We start from the raw sequence: 26,206 nt of genomic DNA, 5'->3' as shown, positions 1-26,206 counted from the left end.
GGACGCGAGCACCCTAATCGACAACTTAGACCGAACCTTCAAGGCACTCAATAGGTACAAGTGGAAGCTCAACCCCAAGAAATGCATTTTCGGCGTTCCTTCCGGTCTACTGCTCGGCAACGTCGTCAGTCGCGACGGCATACGACCAAACCCTTCAAAAGTCAAAGCCGTACTCGACATGCGACCACCGAAGAACGTCAAGGATATTCAGAAGCTAACCGGATGCATGGCCGCCCTCAGTCGTTTCATCTCAAGGCTGGGAGAAAAAGGCCTCCCTTTCTTCAAACTATTGAAAGCGTCAGAAAAATTTTCTTGGACAGAGGAAGCCGACGCTGCGTTCACTCAGCTTAAGACCTTCCTCACTTCACCACCTGTCCTCACAGCGCCTCAGCCCAATGAAGACCTACTCCTTTACATTGCTGCAACCGACAGGGTTGTTTCCACGGCAATAGTGGTCGAGCGAGATGAACCAGGTCACGTCTTCAAGGTCCAGAGACCCGTTTACTTCATAAGCGAAGTCTTAAACGAGTCCAAGGCCAGGTACCCACAAATACAGAAGCTTATATACGCCATCCTGATAACGTCAAGAAAGCTGAAGCACTACTTCGACGGCCATCGAGTCCTGGTGACAACCAGCTTCCCTCTCAGGGACATCCTGCGCAATAAAGACGCCAATGGCAGAATCGTGAAATGGGCAATGGAATTATGTCCATTTTTCCTGGAGTTCCAGAGTCGCACCACTGTCAAGTCTCAAGCCCTGGTCGATTTCATTGCCGAATGGACGGATCTCAACGAGCCTTCCGTTCCCGATGTCTCAGACCACTGGTCAATGTTCTTTGACGGGTCCTTGAACATCAACGGTGCAGGCGCTGGGATATTGTTCGTATCACCCAACAAGGACAAACTCCGTTACGTCCTTCGGATCCTTTTTCCGGCGTCAAACAACGTCGCCGAATACGAAGCATGCTTGCATGGCATACGACTAGCCGTTGAACTGGGGGTCAAGCGCCTTTATGTCTATGGCGACTCCGCTTTGGTCATCAACCAGCTCAACAAGGAGTGGGACGCAACCCACGAGAAGATGGATCTCTACTGCAAAGAAATTCGCAAATGGGAAACTAACTTCTATGGCATAGAGTACATCCACGTGGTCCGGGATAAGAACCAAGCAGCAGATGCGTTGTCAAAGTTAGGCTCATCTCGGGCCCAAATCCCGCGGGGTATTTTCGTCCAGGACATCCATGAGCCGAGCGTAAGCTCCCCCCTGGTCGACAAGCAACCCACCGAGGCAATGCTCATAGATGACGCCACTCCGACAACCGGTGGGCGTGACTGGCGTACCCCGTTCATCAAATACATATCAGACGGGACAGGCTTTCAGGACAAAACAGAGAACGAGCGCCTCATCCGACGATCAAAGAACTACATCCTGGTCGACGGAAAACTCATGCGGAAAAACGCAAGCTCCGAAGTACTGCTCAAGTGCATACCCCAAGATGATGGTATCAAGCTCTTGGAGGACATACACGCTGGATCCTGCGGCAATCACGCCGCATCTAGAACGCTGGTCGGAAAGGCTTTCCGAGCAGGTTTTTATTGGCCAACCGCGGTCGGCGACGCAGAAAAACTGGTTCGGCATTGCGAAGGATGTCAGTTTTTCGCTAAGAGGACCCACGTACCTGCCCATGAAATTCAAACCATCCCGTCGTCTTGGCCCTTTGCTTGCTGGGGGCTTGACATGATCGGACCATTTAAACCAGCCCCGGGCAATTTCAAGTTTGTCTTCGTGTTAATCGACAAGTTCTCCAAGTGGATTGAATACATGCCCCTGGTCAAGGCAACCTCCGAGAAGGCTGTGGAGTTCCTCAATCAAATCATACACAGATTCGGCATCCCGAACAGCATAATCACCGACCTGGGCACTCAGTTTACTGGCACCACTTTTTGGGATTTCTGCGATGACAGAGGCATAGTCATAAAATATGTGTCAGTGGCACATCCACGTGCCAACGGTCAAGTCGAACGTGCTAACGGAATGATCGTTGACGCCCTAAAGAAAAGGTTGTACACCGAAAACGACAGAGCACCCGGTCGATGGATGAAAGAATTGCCGGCAGTGGTCTGGGGCCTCCGAACTCAGACCAGTCGAAACACAGGGGTGTCTCCTTACTTCATGGTGTACGGTGCAGAGGCGGTCCTGCCGTCTGACATACACTTCGGATCTCCTAGAATCGAGCACTTCGACCAGGCGACCGCCGACAACGCCAGAGAACTCGAAATCAATTGCATGGAGGAAAAGTGTTTAGTTTCATGTCTCCGAACAGCAAAATATCTCGCGGCAGTCAGGCGATACTACAACAGGAACGTCAAGGACCGTTCCTTCGTGGTCGGCGATCTGGTGCTTCGATGGAAAACAAGCCAGGAGGGAATGCACAAGCTATCCACTCCCTGGGAAGGACCCTTCGTGGTGACCGAGGTCACACGACCTACGTCCTACAGATTGGCATACCCAGACGGAACACGAGTGCCTAACTCTTGGCACATCGACAAACTGCAACGTTTCTATCCATAAAGTTTTAATGACTTTCTTTTGTAAGTATCTTATAATTTTTGATAATGAAATTCTCTATTTTTTGCCTATACCTTGTCACACACAGCACTCGGCAAAACTCCTGCAATGGATGCTCTTAGCGACAACCAAGACAAATACGGTGACACGTCACTCAGATATTCTTACAGCGCTCAAAACAACGGTCATGACAAAAAGCAAACTTTATTACAAACTTTACATACAAAGTTTACAATAAATACCCTGACGGGCAGACACTAGTCTATTCCTACAGACTACTTTATTGGCCTAGCTGCTCGGGCTGATCACCCGCCTGGCCCTGCTGCCCGGACGAAGGGGTCGGGGCCACCGGCGCCTGGCTGGTCGAGACCGCAGGCGTCGACCGCCCATCTCCCGCAACGGACGCGCCCGAAAACTCCCTGGCCGACCTATCTGAACTCGGCTGGTCTGGAGGAGTGACCGTTCCGCACAGATTGATGTCGCCGATCACTGTCGACGACAAGTCCAGCAGACTACCCCGAAGCTCGTCCGCTTCCTGTGGGCCGACTTCCTTCGGGTACCCCTTCTCCAGCCTGCTCAAGTCGACCAGGGGGTAGTGGGCGCGCACCATGCTGAGGACGTGCGCGCCGGCAAACTCCCCGGCGTCCTTCACAAACTGCTGGAGCCAGTCCCACGCCCGTTGCGCCTTCTCGACCGGGGTCAACTGCGGCGCGCGGGGCTGGCTCTCCGGGAGCTCGGGACTGATCAGGTCTAGGACCGGGGACACTCCTTTCCAGATCCTGCAACAGTTGACCTTCCAGGAGTCCCGGTCCTTGATCAGATCATACAGGTGCTTTTTGGCGTTCACCTTGAGCACTGCAAATGAAACGAAGCGTTATTTTCGGCATACCAAACAAACAAAGGGGCAGGCAGCAACCAACAAGGCGGCACCCATTACCAGATAGCTCCCGGTCTTTTCGACCCAATTCCTCTCCTGCTCGCCGCCCGGACTCCAGCGCACCGGCGAGCTGTTGGCTGAGCTGCTCCTTCTCTTGTCGGAGGCGCGCCACCTCCTCCTCCAAGTTTGCGTGAATCATAAACTGGTCAGCAAAGCAAACTATACAAGTACGCAAAGCTGCTCGGAGCGTGTGACTAACCTTCTTGCAGCCGGTACTGGTCGGCCAAACAACGAGTGAGGTCGAGACGACGCTCCTTTTCGGCACTCATCTCGGCCACCTTCTCCCCGACCTCCGACCGCAACCGGTCTACCTCCGCGGCAAGGGCCTTGTTCTCGGCCATGACGCCTTCTATCTGGTCAAAGCACCGTTTCCGGTACTTCGCCGTTTTCATTGCGCCCTACAAAGCAAGCATATAACGACCATGCAAGACAAGGCATATAATGTACAGCAGTACAAAAAGCCGCTTACCTTGACTTCGTCGACGAGGCGCATGGCCGCGCGCTCCACCCTGGCGGCCTCTTCGGTCTCGGCGAGCTCCTCATGCCCGATAAAGTGATCCCCGCGTTGGCGCCACACATACACGTGTTGGCGGCCATCACGGGGACGACCCTCAATCTCTTCCACCTCATCATCGGAGGCCGCCCGGGTTTCCTCCTCCTGTGCTGCGTCACCCCCGGTGGTGGTCCCAGGTATTACTGGCCCTTGGACCAGACCTGGGGAGCCCGCAGCCGAAGAGGCTCCTGCTCGGGGCGGTGTGGGGACTTCACTCCCCCCGGCAGGAGGAGCGGTCGGAGATCTTCCCTTCTCTGAGGAGTCAGTTGGGGGAGCCTCTCCAGCCCTGGTCGGGCTGCTTGTCGTAGTCGGTGCCGCGCTCGGGAGCCCCTCGGTGCTCCCAGGCGCGACTGCAGCTGTTGGCTGCTCTGTGGTCTGGGGGGCCGCATCCCCAGAACCGCGGGCAGGCTCGCCCGTTCCCTGGCTGGCAGTTTGGCCGGGGTCGACATCCGATGCCGCACTACAGGAACAAAAGTTAAATTTCAAAAAAAAAAGTCAAAGAGGAGTCCAAAATACGTAAGTCGAACACTTACAGGTCTGACCGACGGTGGGTCGCGGTGAACCTCCTCCTCGCCCGGCCGGTCGGCACCTGTGCCCCCATCTCGACAGCTTGCGGGGCAGCGGCGCCGCTGGCCACTCGATCAGTGGCGACCGGCACATTGTCTGGGCGGCTCCGAGGCCGTCGGACCAACGACGGCGCAGCCTCCTCGTCGTCGTCGTCGTCGACGATCCGCACGAGCCGACGACGCTTCGGTGCTTGGCTGCTCTCCGGCGGTAGATCTGCCGGCAGTTCCGGTGTCGGCAAGGGATCTGCCGGCAATGGCCTTTTCCCCGCTACCCTCTCCTCGGAGGTCGGGACGGGGCGGGCTTGGTCTTCCTCACTGCTGGTGTAATGAGTACACCGAGCAGCGTCCTCCTCTGGCGGGACTTCTCCCGCAGGATTTTCCATCCCCGGTGCCAGTGATACATACACTGTGCACCGGTCGACATCGCCGATCTGCAAAAGCAACAGAGATGAGTCAACTGCAGACGATATACGAATGCTAAAACAGAATCTGCTACATACCTTTGGTGCTGGTCGTCCTAACTTGAAGGCTTGCACCCGATCACTGCCACGGATGAAGCCCCCATCCGCGAAGTTAAACAGCTCGTTCAACAGCTGTTGTACCTCCGCTTTCTCCAAGATCTCCGGCCGCATCCTGGTCGGGTCCGCGCTTCCGGCATACTCGTACGCCGAGTGCACCCTCTTCTGGCAGGGCATCACCCGGCGGCAAATGAAGTTGCCGACCACGCCAAGCCCGTCCAGGCGTGACCAGTCGATCAGCTTCATGAGATCCGCCACTGGACCGTCGAACTCCGGGCGGTCGGTCCAGCTCGTCCTCTTCTCAGGAATGTATCCCACGTCGCAGAACGTGGAGCTGCCCGGTTCCTCCCTGATGTAGAACCACTTCCTGTACCATTCGGTCAAGGAAGTGTTCCATGGGCAGTGCAGGTAGCGATTCTTCATTCCATCACGAAGGTTGAGGTATACTCCACCTGCAACCTTGGAGCCTCCAACTGCTCCCTTCTTCCTCAAGCAGAAAAGATACCGAAAAAGATCGAAGTGCGGCTCTATGCCAACATAGGCCTCGCACAGGTGGATAAAGGTGGAAATGAGGAGAATTGAGTTCGGGTGCAGATTGCAAATCCCGATCTCATAATACAAAAGAAGACATTGAAGAAAAGGATGAACAGGAACACCAAAACCCCTCTTAATGAAATCTTCAAATACGACGATCTCACCGGCGCGAGGGTCGGGGTAGCTCTCCCCCTCCGGTGCCCTCCAGCCGCCGAGCTCCGGGCCGTGCAGAAGCCCCATATCGACGAGGTCACCAAGAGATTTTGTGGTGCTGCGAGACTTCTTCCACTCCTTGGCCATCAGTTCGGCCCTCTTCCTGGAGTCGCTCTTCGCCATTAGAGGTGCGAATGTGGGCTTGAGTTAGGAAGATGCAGGAGATTGGAGGAGATGAGAGCGGAAGGTTTGAAGGCAATGGCAGGGTAAGCAGTACAGGCGGAACTATTAGGCTCTTATAGCCCGCAACTCCACCTCTCCCACTTCCTGTATTCTCGGGAAGTGGGCAGGCCATGCGGCGGACGCGGCGTTTCTGTTTACAATGATTATAGACAATTAATGCGGCGGAGTTTTCGTACCAATTGATGGTTTCCTTTTCTCAAACCATGCAAAGGGCGGCTGTACAGTTGTCAGGCGCAACTTTTCATGCATCCGTCTGACACCCCGTCAGGAGGCCTTGTCACGTCAACTTTAACTGGAAAGATCTTTTCAAAAATAAGAAGACACATACGCCAGTGAGTCAACAATCCGGGGACTGCACCGACCACCGAGCACTCGACGCTCGGGGACTGGTCGCCCAGTCTATCAGCTCGGAACTTCAAGGACTGCACCGACCACCGAGCACTCGACGCTCGGGGACTGGTCGCCCAGTCTATCAGCTCGGAACTTCAAGGACTGCACCGACCACCGAGCACTCGACGCTCGAGGACTGGTCACCCAGTCTATCAGCTCAAGGCTTTAAAGCATGCACCGACCACCGAGCACTCGACGCTCGGGGACTGGTCGTACGGTATAGCAACATATAATTCCAAGGAGCACACTTAGTGCTTGGGGACTGGTCGATTGGTCTCTTCAATTGCAGACGAGCATGACATGCTCGGGGACTGGTAAATTCACTTTTGACCTTGCTACAAGGCTCATACTTCGCCTTCCAGCAAGCTCGGGGACTACATCGGTACGATGCATCTAGCGATGCATCTCAGTCTCAAAACTACTTTGGGGAATTTTCTTTTGACCCTGGCACCACGTGCCTACGTCACCTACTACCAGGCTCGGGGACTAAGTGGGCACACTTCACCTAGCGGTGAATTTGCTTGCTTTTTTGATGTTTATACCTTTCAAAAAGGTAAAGTGGGCACACTTCACCAGGAAAGAAATATTTTTTAATTAAGAGCACCATGCATTCTTTGAACAACCTGCTTCTTCGATGTCAATGTTGATCAACTGTCTTTTGAGTTGGTCAAAATACCGTTGCAACTGTTCGGGCGACTTTCCTGCTTATTGAAGACGTCAAGCCACACTGATCGAAGAAGCTCAAGACGGCGTGTTACATCACAATACATGGTGCTCGGGGACTAGCTGTGGGGGTATAAACCCCTATACCCTTACGGCTAGACTTCGGCCAGGAGGCTTGGTCCATTACGAGACGAGTTCAAGGCTTGATCCGACAACCTGGAGTTTCGCGCAAGGAAACAAGATGTGGAGATCAAGCAGGATTCTAGTCGGTTAGAATAGGAATTGACATCGAATTATCCATGGCAATTGTAACCGACTAGGATTAGTTTCCAGATCTGTAACCTTGCCCTCCAGACTATATAAGGAGGGGCAAGGGACCCCCCTAGGACATACGATTCTCTCAACACAAATCAATACAACCAGACGCAGGACGTAGGTATTACGCCAACTCGGCGGCCGAACCTGGATAAAAAGCTTGTCCGTGTCTTGCGTCACCATCGAGTTCGTAGTTTGCGCACCGTCTACCGATAAACTACTACCGTGGGTATACCCCAAGGTAGACTGCCGACCAGCTTTCGTCGACAGTTACAGACATTCAATAAATTATAATATTGTTATTTTCTGACCGAAGTTGATGATAACAATATTATAAGTTATGTTTAAAGTTTAAATCTCTGATGAATTTTGCATCAAAGTAACCAATTTGTCGGAGAATGCATAAAAATCTAGAAATATTCCTGAAAATAGAAAATAGTATTTCACGTTTCCGCTGTAAAGATGATTATGATATTGTCCTTTTCTGAGCAAAGTTTTCAACAGTAATGTCATGACAATGTTTATCAATTATATGCATTAATTCTGTTTCTGCCCAAAGGTGATTTAGAATTGATGTAGAAGAATCATGACATTGCTTATCACTTATATGCATTAATTCTATTTCTACACAAAGGTGATTTAGAATTGATGTAGAATGATGATGTATTCTATTTCTGCCCAAAGGTGATTTAGAATATAAAAGGAAAGGTTTAAAATTTTAATGTGCATGTCTTTAACCAGACCAATGTAGGGTTATTTTCATGCTCATCATTATTGATCATTTCTTGAACGTGTTTCAGAAAAGGATCTTCATGCTTTCATTCTTGAAGGTAGCAAAGAACTCGGTACTTGTGACTCAAAGGTGAAAAATGCAAGTTTGCATGAAAGAAGGCCATTATATAAGGGACAGTGTTCTCCTTAAAGAATGGCTTGAAAAGAAAGGAATTCAGGGACATTGGTCCAGGAAAGTGGATAGAGTAATAAAAGTTTAGTTTAACTTTTATGTACCCTCTATGTAAAAGAGTTTTGACTTCAGTTTCACTGATGAAAGTTGAAAAAGTTATATGCATGTTTAATTTTGACCAAAGTTGGATTAAACATGTGTGTTAAAAAAGTTCTCGGATTTATTTCTGATTGAAAATGTTGAAAGCCAGTTCTGCCATTTATGTCCCTTATAGGGATTATCCCGCATGGCGGGAAAAGTTTTGGCATAGTACTCATCCTGCTCGCGGGAAAAAGAAAGTTACATATGAACCAAAAGATAAGAATAACATGCAAGTATGACTTGCAAAAGTACTGAAGGACTCTGTTGAGTTCTTGAAGTGAAATGAGGAAAGTATACTCCCAAAAGATTTAAGAATAACTCAGTTTGACATGGCACAATCATGTGAATGAGTAACCATTCAAAGTTTCCTCATTCTCAAGAGTAACTGATGGTTTCGAAATTATGGCAATAAAGTTCATGCCACATTTTGAGGGGGAGGATTGAAAGATACTCCCCATTCCCTAATGTATGGTATGCATTAAGGGTAAAAGTGATAAAGGTGATCTATAAATGATGAATATGATCGTTGAGGGAGTACAACGGTCATAATAACGATACCCCTAAGTACACAAAGTACAAAGATGGTGCTTAAAGTGACCATATGAAGTTTCAACAGATTAAACCCAAATAAGAAAGTTAAAGATGGTGTAATCTAGGGGAGCATGGTATGTATAGATCTTAGACTTGAAGAGAAGTGAGACTACGTATTCACTCCAATGATTCAAGATCGATAAATTGCTTAATACCATGTTGATGTTGTATGACTTGTACAACACTGTTGTTGGCTCTTCAAAGATGTACAATGTAAACAAGGATCTTGTGATACAGGAGCCTGTAGAATCAATTGCCTCTTGGCAATAAAAGAGCAACAACAGTCCCACATGAAAGAAGTGCCCGTTAGAAAAGTCAGTATTGACTATAAAGTATACGCTAGTAAAGAAACTCAAATAGAGAATGATCCCATCTCATTTGAACAAGTCATGAGAAGCACTCACTCATCCAAATAGCAAAAAGCTCTGGAGGATGAGATGAAAGAAATAAGTACCAACGGTGTTTTGGGACTTAGAAGTTCCTAATGGAGCCAAAACAGTAGACTGTAATGGGTCTACAAGATAAAGCGTGACTCCAAAGGGAATATAGAAACATATAGCATGACTTATGGCAAAAGAAATGAACAGGTTACAATGAGTATTAGTGGCACACTACGATTCAGAGTTACCATAGATGAATGTAAAGATGGCATTCCTTAATGGGGATTTATACGAAAAGCATACATGGCACAAACTATTGGTTTTGTCATGGATGTAAAGAACATAAGAGATGCCACCTAAAGTAATCTATTTATGAATTAGAGCAAGGCTCTAGATAATAGTATTGAAAGTTAAAAAGTCAATGAGAAAAGTTTGGGTTTTAAAGATAATGAGAAGGACAATAGCAGTTATGCAAAGTCTAAGAATGGAAATTTTCCTGATCCCATCTGTGGACGACATCTTACTTACTAGTAGTAATGTTGGTCTAAAGTAAAGAAGAAGTCATTGTCCTCAAGTTTCAATAAGTATAATCTTGGTAGAGTGTCTTCCATTCTAGAAACTGGAACTTGCTGAGATAAAAGAAAGGGGTATTAAAGATGTTGCAATGCATGCTTGGAAAAGGTTCTAAAGAAATATAGCATGCATATATATATATATATATATATATATAAACGTACGCCTGATCCTATGGTCAAGGGTAAGAGTTTTGAAAAGTGTAAGAAAGAACAGATGGACGTCCAATGTGCTTCAGCTGTTGGAAGCTTTATAAGTGTATGGATAAAATCTTACCCTGACATAGTATATATATCCGGGATGTTTGGGCAAAAGTCCAATCCAGACATAGATCACCGGAATGGAATTGAGAATGTCTTGCAATGACGCAAGGACCTATAGGCCTGATGGTGACTAACAAAGAACAAGTACTCTCAAATAGTTGTGAGTACAAATGTTTAAATTTAGGCGAGATGTTTGGTGAAACCCACATAGTAGCTAACGCTTACAATTGGAGTTTTATTGTGGAAAAGCTCCAAAGAAACAGTTATGGTGTCATCACGAATGCATACCTATAGTATAGTTCATTGTGAGGCTTAAAAGGCAGGCGAAATGGTTAAGAAAACCTGTACCCGGAATCGATAATGGTTGTCAACAACAATAACCATTCAAGTATTTCACTCCTATGACAACGAGTCAAGTGTGCTGCCAAACACATTGACACAAAGTTACACGTTGTAATGGAAGCAGTCTGGAATCATATTAAAAGTATTGAGCGAGTGCTCACGGATCCACTTACCAAAGGCTTACCACCCAGTGTGTTCAAAGAACGCATAGTCGACATGGGTTTATGGTAAAGCCTATGATTTCCGGACAACAAAGGGCCCAAAGTTAAAGTTACTGTTTCAGATCAGAGATATGCATTGTAGCTGTCAAGTCTATCGGTGAAAGACCGTGATGATGAAACATGCTCTATGCACTCATCTGTGATGGAACGAGTAAAAGAAAAAGTGTTAAAGTCAAAGTTTAAAAGTTAAAGTAAGAGTTGAGATCAAAGGGGAGAATGTTAGGTTGATCTCTACCGGCCCAAGTCCAAAGACTGGGCCGGACCCTTGACCACGTCCTGATCGGGGACGTTCAGTCCTCTATGGGCTGGTGGGCCCCCGTCGCACAGTGTATAAAGAGAGGGTGGGGGCTAGGGCACAAAAGATGTGGTTCATCGCTACAGTGCCGTGAGTTCCCCACCCTAACCCCAGACCGATCGAGAGGGTACACTGATAGCGACACGAAGTCCGCCGCCGCCACTGCCTCGACCCCGACGCGACCACCGTCTCGACTACCACTAGTAGGGAAGTTCTCATCGATGACCTTCACCATTGGTCACTGAAGATGCCAGAATGGTCATAGAGGATAATTTGTGACAATTTGGTGACGAAAATGACTTGGTCACTAATGGCGCGTCACACATGTTCTGTTGTGACCAATTGGACATTTTCGTCACGGATGGGACTTCCGTGACGAAATAAACATCGTCATGTTATTGAATTCAATCGATGACGATTGGTTTTGGTCACGGATGAAGGCTGGTTTTGGTCATAATTCGTTGTCCGTCGGTCGTCCTAACGCCATCACTAATGGCGTTAGTGTTGTGTGACGTCTCCATTTCGTCACAGATAGACCCGCTTTATCGACATTATTGGCTGTTTGGAATCGCCCGACGGCGTATGCCACGTGGCAGATGACGTCATCGCTGACGTGGCAGCCTTCGAAATCGTCACAGATACATTTTGAAATCGACACAATACATTTTCAAATCGACATAGATACATCTTGAAATCGACACAATACATTTTGAAATCGACACAGAATGCACTTTGAAATCGATACAACATATTTTCAAGTCAACACAGAACACGCTTTGATCATCACAGATACACGAACACTTTGGTCACAAAAGTGCATATAGTATTTGAATTGGAATTTGCAAATGATACTAGAATGACCACATAATTCCATAGATGAATAAAACAAGTATTCCAGTTCTGATTTAACTAAGCGATCAATTCCAAATATGAATAAAACAAGTTCACACCATCACCACTTGGCATCACTACAGTTTTGTTTGCACAAACATAACATATAATAAGAAGTTGCCACCCACGAGCAACTTTTGTTAGTGACAACAGCACCGACCAACAGCCCTCATGTCGAAGAAGAAGCGTTACCATGGAAGGACAATAGCTTCTTTAGGAGCATATTGGTCTCCTCCATCTCTTTGGTGTTCTTTTCTGTTAGCTTCTTGTACTCCTCCAGCTCTGTTGTTGTCTTCGTCAACTTTTCCTCAGCTTCTTCACTTTTCTTCTTCAATGGTGTAGAATGACAGCAAGACACCAAGCCACCACGCAGCTCATGGCCATGACGAAGGGGAGCATCAAGTTGTGGCCTCTGAGTGCGCACACGAAGCTGCCAAGGAGTTTAGGTGTGCTAGCAACTCGATAAACTTGGAGATCAGCTGCGAGTTCTAAGGGGAAAGATGTCACTGGTCGGTGGTAACTGGTAAGGTGTGAGGGATGTGATGAGCGGTTTTAAGAAGTTCTGGTGGTTGGGCCCACAGTCACAAAGTTCCTGAAATGTTGGGGTCGTGGAACGAGGAACGCTCCTGGAGAAAGGATTTTCCACTGTCAGAACGAAACTGATACACGATCCCGGTACGTAGAACGTGGCACCGTACCACGACCTCGGTGACTGTTTTGGGCCCCTCAGCCCTTCATCATGGCATAGTGTCGCTAGATTCTAGCTAGGATCGTCACATGAGCAAACGGCCTTGGTGATTATTCGAATGGTATTGCATACTTTCAGGTGAACAATGTCTGATTCCATAGATTGGGGAGTGAAGTAGACCACCAGCCATAAGGGGACACATTACCGTTGTCCTATATAGACAAAGTTTAACAAACGCAATCAAGATGCCATTACCGTTGTTCTAGTATATGGGTGTTCATAGCAGCCTAGGAACAGGAACATAACCCACGTTCCTGTTGCCATGGTTGCGTGTTTAGTTCCAAAAAATGCAAAATATAAAATGCCAACTTTGGAATGATGGAATGTAAAATGTTAAAATTTTTAGGATCATGTTTAGTTTCATCCAAAATGCAGAATTTATTGCCCTCATGAGGGACTCTTGAGGCTCATTTTGTTTTTTTGGCTTCTTGAGACCAAAATCCAAAATGGAAAATAACCACCTTTTTGCTAAAATTTTTGCATGGTGTTTAGTTCCATTTTGCAAAATGATGAACCAAAACCCAAAATTTTTTGGAATTCTAGTGGAACAAAACACCCCCTATATATTATTACTGGAACAGAAATAGATCTAGGGGTATTTTATTTAGTTTTTTCCTTATATATAGTGGCAGAATTTGTCATTTTAGGTGTAAAATTTGAGTAATTATATATATCTATGGTAATGACAGAATGACATCTATGTAATTTAGATGCAAATTTTTAGGTAGACATTGTGTTGAGTAGTGCCATATATGCGGCTAATTTAGATTGCAGATTTAAAGGGTGTTGTTTCTCGTAATGACCAGTTGTGGCCTTGTGGGCACCTCTTTTACTAAAAAAGTATAGATACAGTGACCATTTTATCCTTGTCCAGAGTATAGTCAATTGACGACCAGATTTTATGATTTTTGTGAGAATTTTCTACATATATTTTTTTCTAGCGCCTAATGGGCATAATATATTGGGTATAAAAGCAAACATTTCGAGATCCAGTACTTTTCTTCTAGCGCTTTTTGAGCAAATTCGTTTTTTCTTCTTATTAGCATGCTCTCTTATATATCCAGCCAAATATGCATGCACGGGTTGATGCGCCAGTTGAAGCGTAATTAAAGCTACCTATGGGCTATGGCGCACGTCCTGCTCCTCCTCCGAGGGCATCAACACATGGCGGCAAAGAGGGCACAAACAGCTACGCGCCAGCCATCCGGCGAGGCACTCGTGATGGAACCCATGCTTGCAGGGCATCACGCACAGGTCGTCGTCTACCACGTAGTCCATCAAGCAAATAGGGCACTGCTTGTCGCCATCATCCTGGCCAGCTGATGATCTCTGGTACTTTCGCTTCTCGAGACCGGCGACCACCCCAGCAGAAGAAGCCGGGACGCCTCCTCCAACAAAGCCACGGTTGTCGACGCCGTCGTTGCCGCGTTGATCTAACCACTCCGGTAGGGGAATCAGGACTTCAGCTGCTAAAGCCTGATAGAAAATCTGCTCCTCCAGCATGTCGTCGTCGTCGTCGTCGTTGTTGTTATGGTGGCGTTGATCTGAATCCTCCGCCGCCGGTAGGGGAGGCAGCACTCCAGCGGCCACAGCATGATCATAAATCCGCTCCAGGATGTCGCCGATGTCGTCGTCGTCTCGGAGCCTCATAGCAAACTCCATTATCTGATTCTGATCAAAGAACTCGTCACTTCTTGACAATCCACGCCGCAACATCTCCGTGACTTCCGCGAGGCTTGTTGCTTCCTGCTCAAACGGCTCCAAGAGCTGGAGGTGACCACCGCCGGGCAGCAGGGTGCCACCGTTGTCGCGTGGCGCGTCATGATCATCAGCACTGCCGACGACGGCGCCGGCGAGCGGACGACGGCCGCCACCCACAGCCGATGGCTGAGTTGCATGGCCATGGTCTTGGGCGGCGCTTGCTTCTCTCGTACTCAACCGTGCTGTCAGCCGTTGCAGTAAACCTTGGAGCCGTTGGGTCATGTCCACGTCGTCGTCCATGCCTGCCTGATCGTTATTTGCTCCAATAATCCAATGCGCGTGTTTTAGTTAATTAGTACGCTGCATACGCCTTCTTCGTCTACGATATTGGTCACTGCATTGGGCCGGCAATGCCCAAATTTATGTGCTTCGTTCCTCGCCTAATAATATATTAATATGAGTACAAATCGGACACGGATTCGAAACAGTTCTTTTTTTTCTGAAACTGATTCGAAATAGTTCTGATCACACATGAATTTCAATACTACCAGTCGGACAAACGTGAACTCAGCTTCGGTTACGCTGGTCTCTATAAGAATATAAGATTGAATTGGGGTGAACCTCAAGGGCTCCCCTCGTCATATATTTATACATAGCCAATGTACAAAGATTTCCATACAGGATACAATTCAATCTAACAGATCACGTGTCCTATACATGGAATACATATACAACTATCATAACCATACGTATCTCCAGAGGATATCCTATTATCTAACACCCTCCTTCAATCTCAGCCACTGACAAGGTTGAGATTGGCTCTAAACTGATTCAATTTGGACGCCGTGATAGGTTTGGTGAAGCCATCAGCTAACTGATCACCAGTAGCAATAAACCTTATATCTAATAGCTTCTGTGCCACCCTTTCACGCACAAAATGAAAGTCAATCTCAATATGTTTCGTTCTGGCGTGAAATACTGGATTAGCCGACAAGTATGTAGCACCAATGTTGTCACACCACAACCGAGCAACAGGAACATGAGAAATACCAAGCTCAGTCAGAAGCCGCTGAATCCACATCATCTCTGCCGTAGCATTAGCAAGAGCTTTATATTCGGCCTCCGTGCTGGAGCGTGACACGGTCGGTTGCTTCCTAGCACTCCATGATATGAGATTAGGACCAAAAAATACGGCAAAACCACCAGTGGACCTCCGGTCATCAACACAACCGGCCCAATCCGCATCAGAGAAGGCACTGACAAGTGTAGAGGACGATTTTCTAATCTTGAGACCCATAGTCAGAGTGCCTTTAACATATCGAAGTATGCGTTTGATAGCTGTCCAGTGTGTAGTAGTCGGAGCGTGGAGAAACTGGCAAACCTTGTTAACAGCAAAAGACAAGTCAGGCCGAGTGAGAGTGAGATACTGAAGGGCCCCAACAATACTCCTATACCGTGTAGAATCTTCTTCATCAAGACTAGTGCCATCAGTAATGCTAAGCTTTTCAGAAGAAGAGATGGGTGTATCAACTGGTCGACAATTACCCATATTAGCACGTTTAACCACATCAGCAGCATAACGATGTTGTGACAACACCAGCCCATCATCACCCCTCTTGACTTCAATGCCAAGAAAATAATGAAGATCACCAAGATCTTTCAAGGCAAAATCTTTTTCAAGATCAAGAAGCAACGCTCTTGTAGCAGCAGGAGAAGAACTCGCAACAATGATGTCATCCACATAAACCAAAACAAACATCTGAACTTGACCTTTCTGATAATAAAATAGAGAAGTATCACCTCGTGATGGAGTAAAACCAAGCCGAATCAACTTGCTGCAAAGCTGTGCATACCAAGCACGAGGTGCTTGCTTAAGACCGTAGAGTGCCTTATCCAACTTGCAAACATAGGTAGGATGCTGTGAATCTTCATATCCTGGAGGTTGCCTCAAATAAACATCTTCTTCAAGAACACCATGAAGGAAGGCATTCTGAACATCAAGTTGTCACAAAGACCAACCTCTAGAGACTGCAACAGACAATATAAGACGAATAGTTGCAGCCTTAACAACAGGACTGAAGGTATCTTCATAGTCAATACCATAACGCTGCCTGTATCCTTTTGCAACAAGACGAGCCTTATATCGATCAATAGTGCCATCAGCTTTGCGCTTAACTTTATAGACCCATTTGCAGCCAATGATATTTTTACCTTTGGGTGCTGGAACCAAGCGCCAAGTCCCATTATTCAACAAGGCAGCATACTCCGTGTCCATAGCAGAAACCCATCGGGCATCACGCAAAGCTTCACGTGTGGATTGTGGTTCCGCTGGCTCAACCGAACTGAGCATAGCCCAACGGACAGTACCATCGTGACGCTGCTTGGGCTTAACAATCCCATGTTGAAGACGAGTACCATACCGATGCGGTGGATTGGGTGGCGGTGATGGTGACTGCACGGGCATTGCAGGAGAGGACACAGGAGCATGTGCTGCGGAAGATACCGGGGCTAGATTCTCAGGTGGCGGCTGAGACAAATCAGCAGCAGGTGGCGGGAGTGAATCGGCTTTAGAAGACAGCGGTGCAGCGCTAGGATCTGGTGCGGCCAGGGACGTCTCCCCAGCAGGTGTGTACCCGGGCACTGATGCAGAAGATCCAGAGCCTGGCACGCCGGAACCGAGCGGCGCCGAATCCTCGGCAGCTGCGGATCCCGAAGACGATCCGACAGCTGCGGATCCCGAAGCCGGTGCGCCGGTGTTGTCATTATGAGGAAGATCGGCTTCGGATCTTGTGCCCATGTTGTCGTGATGTGCCTCCGTGGGGTACATAAAATGACCCCCAGAATCCGTCTTTTCTTCAGGAAGTTGCTCCAATTTTGTACCTGTATCATCCACAGCAGTAGAGGAGCTAGCCACGGTATTAGCAGGATTAGAATTAGTCATGTAATGATCATGCAAAATTGCGCTCCCAAAGTCCTGTGATGGATTTTTAAGGATATCGGGAAGGAGATCAAGAGCAGCCCGAAGACGAGCTCCGGCATTGGGATGAAGCTGAGAAAAAGGATAAACTGTCTCATCAAAAACCACATCACGAGAAATATATATGCGACCAGTGGAAGGTTCAAGACATTTGAAACCTTTATGCAAATTGCTATACCCAAGAAAAACGCATCTTTTGGATCGGAATGCCATCTTCTTAGTATTGTATGGCCTCGAGTTAGGCCATACTGCACATCCAAAGGTGCGAAAGAATGAATAATCTGGAGGAGAGCCAAGAAGACGATCATGTGGAGTATCATAATTAATGACCTTAGACGGAAGACGATTTATAATAAAGACAGCAGTCAAAAATGCTTCATCCCAATATTTGAGTGGCATAGACGCATGTGCAAGGAGAGAAAGACCAACTTCTACAATATGGCGATGTTTTCTCTCGGCAGATCCATTTTGTTGATGTGCATGAGGGCAAGATACATGGTGAGCTATGCCTAGGCGCTGAAAAAAGGAGTTGAGGGACTGATATTCACCCCCCCAATCAGATTGAACTTGCCCCGGGTGAGCTTCTCTGAGACGACTGGGAGGAGGCCAAAGGCAAGGGGCGCGCTGGTGGACGACGCAGACGCCATGGAAGTCGTGGATTGGATCTAATTCCGGGAGGAAGAGTAGAAGGCTGATACCATATAAGAATATAAGATTGAATTGGGGTGAACCTCAAGGGCTCCCCTCGTCATATATTTATACATAGCCAATGTACAAAGATTTCCATACAGGATACAACTCAATCTAACAGATCACGTGTCCTATACATGGAATACATATACAACTATCATAACCATACTAGGTGCTCACAGCCAATGGTGCAGGTATGGAAATTAATCATGTTGGTCATAGCATTTTGCAATCCCCAGTTCGTGATATTCATCTGCATAACGTCCTTCATGTTCCTAGTGCAAATAAAAGCCTTGTTTCAGCTAATCGTCTTGTTAAAGATAACAATGCATTCCTTGAACTTCATCCACATCATTTTTCTCTCAAGGAACAGGTGACGAGGAAGACACTCCTCGAAGGGCGATGTGAAAGGGGACTTTATCCCTTGAAGTCTCATCTGCACAGTCAGTCTCCACCAAATAAACAAGTTTTCGGTGTCGTCAAGCCATCTACCTCCTTATGGCATAGTCGTTTAGGTCATGCCTCATCGCCTGTGGTTCAGAAGATTCTTAGTCGTCATAAGCTTTCTGTTTCTAGTGATCAGTCAAACAGTGGTGTGATTTGTGATGCTTGTCAGATGGGCAAGAGCCATCAATTACCTTATCCTAAGTCGATTAGTGTTTCATCAAAACCGTTTGAGCTTGTGTTCTCAGATGTTTGGGGACCGGCACCATCATCAGTGGGTTGTCGTTCCTATTATGTCAGTTTTATCGATGATTTCAGTAAATTCACGTGGATCTATTTGTTGCGTCATAAATCTGAAGTTTTTCAGTGCTTCCGTGATTTCCAAAACATGGTTGAGCGACAATTTAGCCTTAAGATTGATTACCCATCTCTTCTTCTGAAAAGCTTAGCATTACTGATGGCACTAGTCTTGATGAAGAAGATTCTACACGGTATAGGAGTATTGTTGGGGCCCTTCAGTATCTCACTCTCACTCGGCCTGACTTGTCTTTTGCTGTTAACAAGGTTTGCCAGTTTCTCCACGCTCCGACTACTACACACTGGACAGCTGTCAAACGCATACTTCGATATGTTAAAGGCACTCTGACTATGGGTCTCAAGATTAGAAAATCGTCCTCTACACTTGTCAGTGCCTTCTCTGATGCGGATTGGGCCGGTTGTGTTGATGACCGGAGGTCCACTGGTGGTTTTGCCGTATTTTTTGGTCCTAATCTCATATCATGGAGTGCTAGGAAGCAACCGACCGTGTCACGCTCCAGCACGGAGGCCGAATATAAAGCTCTTGCTAATGCTACGGCAGAGATGATGTGGATTCAGCGGCTTCTGACTGAGCTTGGTATTTCTCATCCAGAGGATATCCTATTATCTAACAGTCTCTTCTCGTGTTCTCTCCTCCTCTCCGCCGTCCTCACCTTAATTATGACATCATCTTCTTACTTCTCGAGAAGTGTTTGATAACGGAAATTAATTTGTACTCCTTTCGCTTTAAAAAAAGGTGTTCAAATATCATCTCTGAGGTATCGGACTTAAATAACCCGATGACCGGGGTTTGGGGCCAGCAGCTTGTGAGAGACAGTTTCTGGGAAGAGGATCAAAAGATCATATTAGCACTACCACTTAATGTTCGGCCAAATCAGTTGGCATGGTAATGGTACTACGATCCTAAGGGCCTTTTCAGCGTCAAAAGCGCTTATAAGGTGTGCAGGGAAGATAAACTGAGGAGAAGGAAGCAAGGCAGTGCACAGAGTAATAGCATCGGAAGTGAAGACCCTCTATGGCGAAAGATTTGGAAACTGAATTTCCCAAGCAAGATGAAGCATTTTATTTGGCGTCTTGCACAGAACAGTCACCCATTGAGATCAAACCTGATCCGCAGGGGCATGCTATCAAAGTGCCGGTCTGCGATCGGTTCGATGACGATGGAGAGGCCATCTTTTTTCAAGTGCAAAACAGTCAGACATTTTTTGGAATCAATTACAGCTGGAAACTTAAAGAGTCACGTTGGCATCGAAGGACTCGGCAAGGAGTGTAGTTGAATTCATCCTCCAAGCACAGGAAGAGAAAAGAGCGACAATGATCTTCATCCTATGGGCCTGGTGGTCGGAGCGCAACAATATATACCAGCCAGGGAAGGTGGCAGGCAGGGGTTGGCTTCAGTCATCTCTCACAGTATATAAGACTGCATGTTGCTGAATCTCTGAGCAAGCCTACATCGATGATAGCAATGACACCAAGATGCGAAGGAAGATGTCCAAACCACCGTTTGGGAAGCTGAAGCTGAACTGTGATGCATCACTCATCCCAAGAGCAGCCATGGGTTGCTGGGGGTTGGTCATCGCAGACAGTGACGGAGATGTAGTTTCAGCAGGAAGAGGCAAGGTGGAGCACCGCCTGCTATAGGTGCTTGCAGGGAGTCCAGGAAGCTGTTTAGATTAGGGATAGGCAACATCGTGCTCGAAACCGACGCTCTATAGGTCAGGCAAGCTCTCTACTCGAGTAACTATGTAGCGTTAAAATGTTGTTTACACTGGGCAAATGACCATGTTCTTGGTGAACAATGTTAAACCATAACGACCTCCTCCACCGGTATTTTAATTACTTGACTGGTCACTCCAATGAATGTTTGGGTTTCAGGTGAGTTTATTTAAGCCGGCTAAATAAGGTGGAGAAGATATGAGAGGAGAAAGAGCAGAAGCGGTCTTTAAGTTTATAGCCGACTTACACACAAGAATCGAGAAATTTTGTAAGAGAGATATGTGGGCTATGTATTAATAGTGACGAGCCAACTACTATATGAGTGAAAAAGAAGACTATAAAGAAACCTTATAGACAGCAGCCGGCCGGCTGTATTATTAACCTTGCTCTTATAGGACTCTACTATAAATACATATGTGGATGATAGTCGAAGACCATCCCTACTCATTAATAAGAGACAATCCTTATCCATTAATTAGTTAGTCATATTAACAACAATAAGAAATTCTTTATGGCATCACAGCTTTTAGAACCGTGAAAGGGAAAAAAGGAAATGGTGAAAGGCATATACTATTTGGATCTAAATCGAATTTGTGTTCTTGTATCTTGGCATGAGGGAAGGCTAAATGGAAAGGGGATGATTGACGAAAAGTCAGTACATGTTAATGACCATGATAATTTTAGACAAGTGCGCATTTCAACTTCCTCCAACAAGCAACTGTAGTTTCTCAATATATCGAGATGCATAAGCAAGAACTAGTTAAAAATAGTGGCAGATCAGACATTTGGCTTGCAAAGAAACATAGAGAAAACTTTGGACCCTGGTTACGAGAAAAATATGCTCATCCATAGCTTCACCCAAACCAGAGGCCACGTGAAACAACCACCTGACGCCCCCCCCCCCCCGGATCGATTCATTCGACAAGGTCGGCAATAGCCCCTCATCGCCACCCTAGAAAGGGACCCAGGAGTCCATGAAGGGCAATGAGGCTCTTGAAGAGAGTTGAATATAGAGGTATGTTAAATTCCCGAGAAAGAGATAGTAGTTCGAGTAAATCCCTAACCGACTCTTCAAATCACTCGATGGCTATACTCATTGTGTACGCTTGCGCGTACCCTATGGTGGAGTCAAGATGAGCCTAAGCACGTTAGCAACCAATGCTTGGGGCTCATCCATGACCCAGGGACCTCGAACGATGGGGAGGCGCCAGGGCTAGGCCTGCGTCCTAGAAACCACTTGGGCCTTCGCTTGGGTACCAAATGACGTCCGGAGCCAAGACTAGAAGCTAGCTTAGGAATCTGTTAGGCACCCGAACCTAACAGACATAGAGGCACTGCACTGTCTGTCACTGTCAGCCACTCCCTTGGTAGGGTCATGCAGTAGGCGTGATGCGTCAAGAAAAGTGACTCCCTAAGCCTGAGGGTTAGAGGGCTTCGGGCCCTCTCATCAACCCCTCTAGGTAAGGAAGGCTCCTTGAGTACCAAGGAAGCCTCAAGAAGACTTATCCGGGGAAGGCCGCAAAGCGGCAAATAGCACCAAATAGTCAAGCACTGGATGACTATACAAGAGCTTTAGGGAGTGGTCGTGAAATTCTCAACCCCTCCCTAAGGTGGGCATTTGGTCCAAATCAAAAATTTGGTTTGGTTTAATTTGTTCAGTTTTACAAAACTTTGGTTTTCAAGAATAGAGAACCGATCGACTCATTACAGAATAAAGAACCAACAAATTTGATGTTGGTTTTCTACTTTGGTTTTTGGTTTTAAACTAAAGAAACTGAGCTAACAGAGATGGTTGTGAGGCGTGGCTGCGTGAGGCCTGCGCCCCTGCTCACACTGCCACCACTGTGAGGCTCGAGCCATCGCTGTGCGAGGCCCACGCCCCTACCTGAGCTGGCACCGCCTGTCGATGCAACACTCGTGCCCCTACTTGCACCGCTGCCGCCTTCACCACCATCGCCGCCGCTTGTGTGATAGCCATCACTGCCACCATCGCAAGGCCCTAACCCCACAGCAGCCGACAACCGCTCTCGATGTCACCACAGTAGCCGCATCTCCACTCATGCAGGGTTAGGTATTCGAGTTGTGCTGGTGCGGGAGATAGGAATGGGCTCGTTGCGGTCATGGGGAATTCAGGGATGGGGAGGGATGCATGAGGCTGGTGGTGGGGTGTGTGTCTGAGTGTTTGAGCCACTGAAACCCCCACATCGACCTATGACAAACAAAACCCAATGGTTTGCCACGGATCTGAACCTACGACACTGAGCATGACTCGTGAAATAGTGAAATTTCTCTTTTCTGCTGAGGCTAGAAAGAATGTTGATCTTTGTCGTGAAAACATGCATATTATTGGTGTTGCAAGGCACAATTGTTGACCTAGAGGAGCACATGAGCCAGTCAAGCTCTAGTTGGTGCTAAGCGTGACCATGTGCAAAGTTTGGTTCCTCATGAGGTTGACGTCTATGACCGGGTGACGGGCGTGGCAAACACACAATGTCTCATTCGTTTTATGAGAACTTTTGCCTTTGATGAGGAAATGAGATAGCTGTTTGCAAGGCTGCCTGAACTTGTGGGAAGGCAAGCTTTGCCCCCTCATGCTATTTAATATGCTGATATTTTTTTATGTTTCCTATGATTTAGATTGCAGGATGACCTATTTCACAGAGAAGAAACCAAATAGACTGAGACCATAGGGTGAGCGTAAATGGTTCGAAAACTGAAGCAGCTAGAAATGGTTCACATTCTGGAGCCGAAGTTCCTGGTGTTGAAGAATGAAATCCTCAATTTGGGTAAAGTGTCTGCTGGTGTGAGATTTCGAAGGAATTTTTGTAATCGAGCCTACCCTAGTTTATGACTTGGTTTCAAAACTTATCAGAAGTCGTAACTTGTACATTTCGGGTGGTTCGTTGATGAAAAATTAAATATCACTTGCAAAATCCTCACTGTAGCCTCTATGATTTGTTGGATTCACACTTACACCTCTACGAAGATTGTAAACTGGGTCACAAAGCAATTTTTATGTCGTTTGATCACTCAGTTCTTGTCTAACGGCATAAGTTGCATGCTGCCAAGTGATACGTGGTGGAGATTCCTGAGATTATTGAGCTGAAAATAGAACTGGTTCATCAAGCGTTGTCGCCAATCATGATACCGAACATATTGCTTTATGCAATGCACTCATGATGGTTGCACTGTTGAAGGTTCCGACTCGGAGCTTGTATAAGGTTTCTGAAATAGCTTGTATAAGGTTTCTGAAATTTTAATCCATGTAGTCAAATAGAAATAATAGTTTTTTATTCAGTTGCATCTTTTTTTTATTTTTGATGTAGTACTTGGATAGGAACATGCATGTCGTCCGGCTGTTAGAAGTGAACATTTTCATTCTTCGTCCCCCACGCGGAATATAAGATTTGAGGTCTCGATGGTGTATTGATTAGAAAAAGCATTTTGACTACTGAATTCTTTTGGCACTAAGGCCAGATGAAGCGAAAAAGAGACCCCTTAGGTTACATTATTTTAAAAGCGTTATACTACCAAGTGTATTAAAGAGGCAAAAAGAGCCCCTTGTCATCAGTCACTTTGGATATGCCTCCCCTCACTTCATTTGGCGATAGAGCAGATTAAGGCGAAAGCAGCCACTTGGCACCATTCGCTTCAGAAATACCATCCCTTGTTTTTGTTATCAATGGAATAGATTGAGGTGAAATGAGCCCCTTGGTGTTATTTGCCTTGGAAACGTCTCCGCCTTACTTCTTTTAGTGAGCGAGCAAACTGAGGTGAAAGGATCCCCTCAGTTATTCAGTTTGGAAAGCCTCCCCATCATTTGTTTTAGCAAGCGAGCGGAGCGAAATGAACCCTCAAAGTTATTTGCCATGGAAATGCCTCCCCCTTTCTTATTTTAGCATGGGAGCGGACTGAGGTGAAAGGAGCCCCTCAATATTTTTCATCTTGGAAGCATCTTCCGCTCACTTCTTTTACCAAGGAGGTGAAAGGAGTCCCTTGGTGTTGTACTTTGAACAGTTCAGCTCCTACTTTTTATCTCAGGAACAAAGCGAAACAACCGTGGCCTCATGGGATATTCTTTAATTTTGCGAAAGAGGTTTACAATTGTTCACAAAAAGACATGTAAGTCAATAACTTTGTGGGTGTTTCATTTTTGATTTTGCTTGACCAGTTCGTTCTGAACTCCGGAGCTTCATTGCAGTGCTCGACTAGTTGTCCCTGTGTGCCGCTGTCTGTTCACCATGCTCTGCTCCTGTTAGTTTGGGAAGTAAAAAAGTGCGACAAAAGAGGGCAGTTTGGGAAGTAAACAAGCGAGTTGGAAGAAACGCTTCACTCTTTAACATTAGGTAGAGATAAGGTGTATACATAGATGTAGAAATAGTGTATGTAATTTATATTTAGCAAGCATTTTCATGCGCTGTAATGGAGTGTACAGTTTATTGCACAGTTACTTGAACGAGTTGTGATTTAAAGATTTATGAAATGATCATGTCATCTTTACCATGGCAAGGCATGCACAACATGTTATCTCATGTTGCATTTGATTGTATCGGTTTGGATTGAAAATGTGGTCTCATGTTGGATTTTGATTGAAAAATGTATGCATGGCAAGAATAAGTTCCGAATGGAGAGAGAGAGAGAGAGGTACCATGAGATTAGTTGACAGAGAAAAATGAGGGAATATTTTTTCTCCTTTTAGTATTAGGTAGGTCTAGTTATCAATATAATTAATACATGGCATGAAGGAGAAAAAAATCTATGCATTCCATGCCCAATAATATAAACCAAAATCCATGTTTTTATTAAAAAATAGACTCTGACTTAGCCATACTTTTGCTCAGCTAAACGATAGTCGTATCTTGGATCGGACTTAAGTTGTACCAAATGACTTGCAAAACTGTAGCCAAACTTTGGAAAGAATCAGGCCCGCTCATGAGGAAAAGGATGGTCAGTAGCCCAAGATCAGTTTAATAGACTGTTGACGTCTGGGCATAACCAACGAGTTGGACTGCACATTAATCAAAATTGAAGTGAGTGGCCCACAAGAACACCTCCCAAATGAATGTGCGGTAAGTATCAAAAGAGGTTTCACTCAAAAAAAAAAAAGGAATCGAAAGAGGTGAGTCAGAGGAAAATCTTAGTGCTTTGTTTGATTTGATTTGGAATTCTTTTTTATTCAAGTTGTAGCCATGGCCGATTCCTTCTTCCCATCTTGTCCTTTGTTTTTCTCCTTTGTATTTCAACTTTAGCGTGTTATACCTGAATTCCATGGAGGGGCGACCAAGAGGCATGGTTTTTGCATTGATCTCAATCTAGCTATATAGCAGACCACATGTATATTTAGCATTAGCAATAAATAATTTGTAGTTAATACAAATGTGTTGGTTTAGTTCTAAGCATATGTTTTTCTGTTAAAAAATAAGCATATTGTTTTTTGGACTATATATTTGTAGCTTTTTATAAAGGCATATATGGCATTATTAATTTAGCTATAGACCATGCAGTTCTATCGCTAGTGATTGGTTTGGCTTGTGAAGTCTCCATAGGCTTGTGAATATACTAGGTCGCTA

The 26,206-nt window shown here is 46.2% G+C and overlaps 2 protein-coding genes across 2 annotated transcripts; both read right to left on the bottom strand.

Moving 5' to 3' along the window:
* LOC8069319 lies at positions 13,907–14,791 on the bottom strand. Its single transcript, XM_002448947.1, has one exon. The coding sequence runs from the start codon at positions 14,789–14,791 to the stop codon at positions 13,907–13,909; it is 885 nt and encodes a 294-aa protein (XP_002448992.1).
* On the bottom strand, positions 15,285–16,493 carry LOC110435636 (uncharacterized mitochondrial protein AtMg00810-like; the record flags this gene model as incomplete). Its single annotated transcript, XM_021461403.1, has 1 exon — positions 15,285–16,493. A coding segment is annotated over one exon (1,209 nt), but the record flags the coding sequence as incomplete, so codon positions are not given.

The sequence above is a fragment of the Sorghum bicolor genome, chromosome 5 (genome assembly GCF_000003195.3).
Source record: "Sorghum bicolor cultivar BTx623 chromosome 5, Sorghum_bicolor_NCBIv3, whole genome shotgun sequence".
In the NCBI taxonomy this organism is placed as follows: Eukaryota; Viridiplantae; Streptophyta; class Magnoliopsida; order Poales; family Poaceae; genus Sorghum; species Sorghum bicolor.
This window is presented reverse-complemented; position numbering and strand designations above follow the sequence as displayed.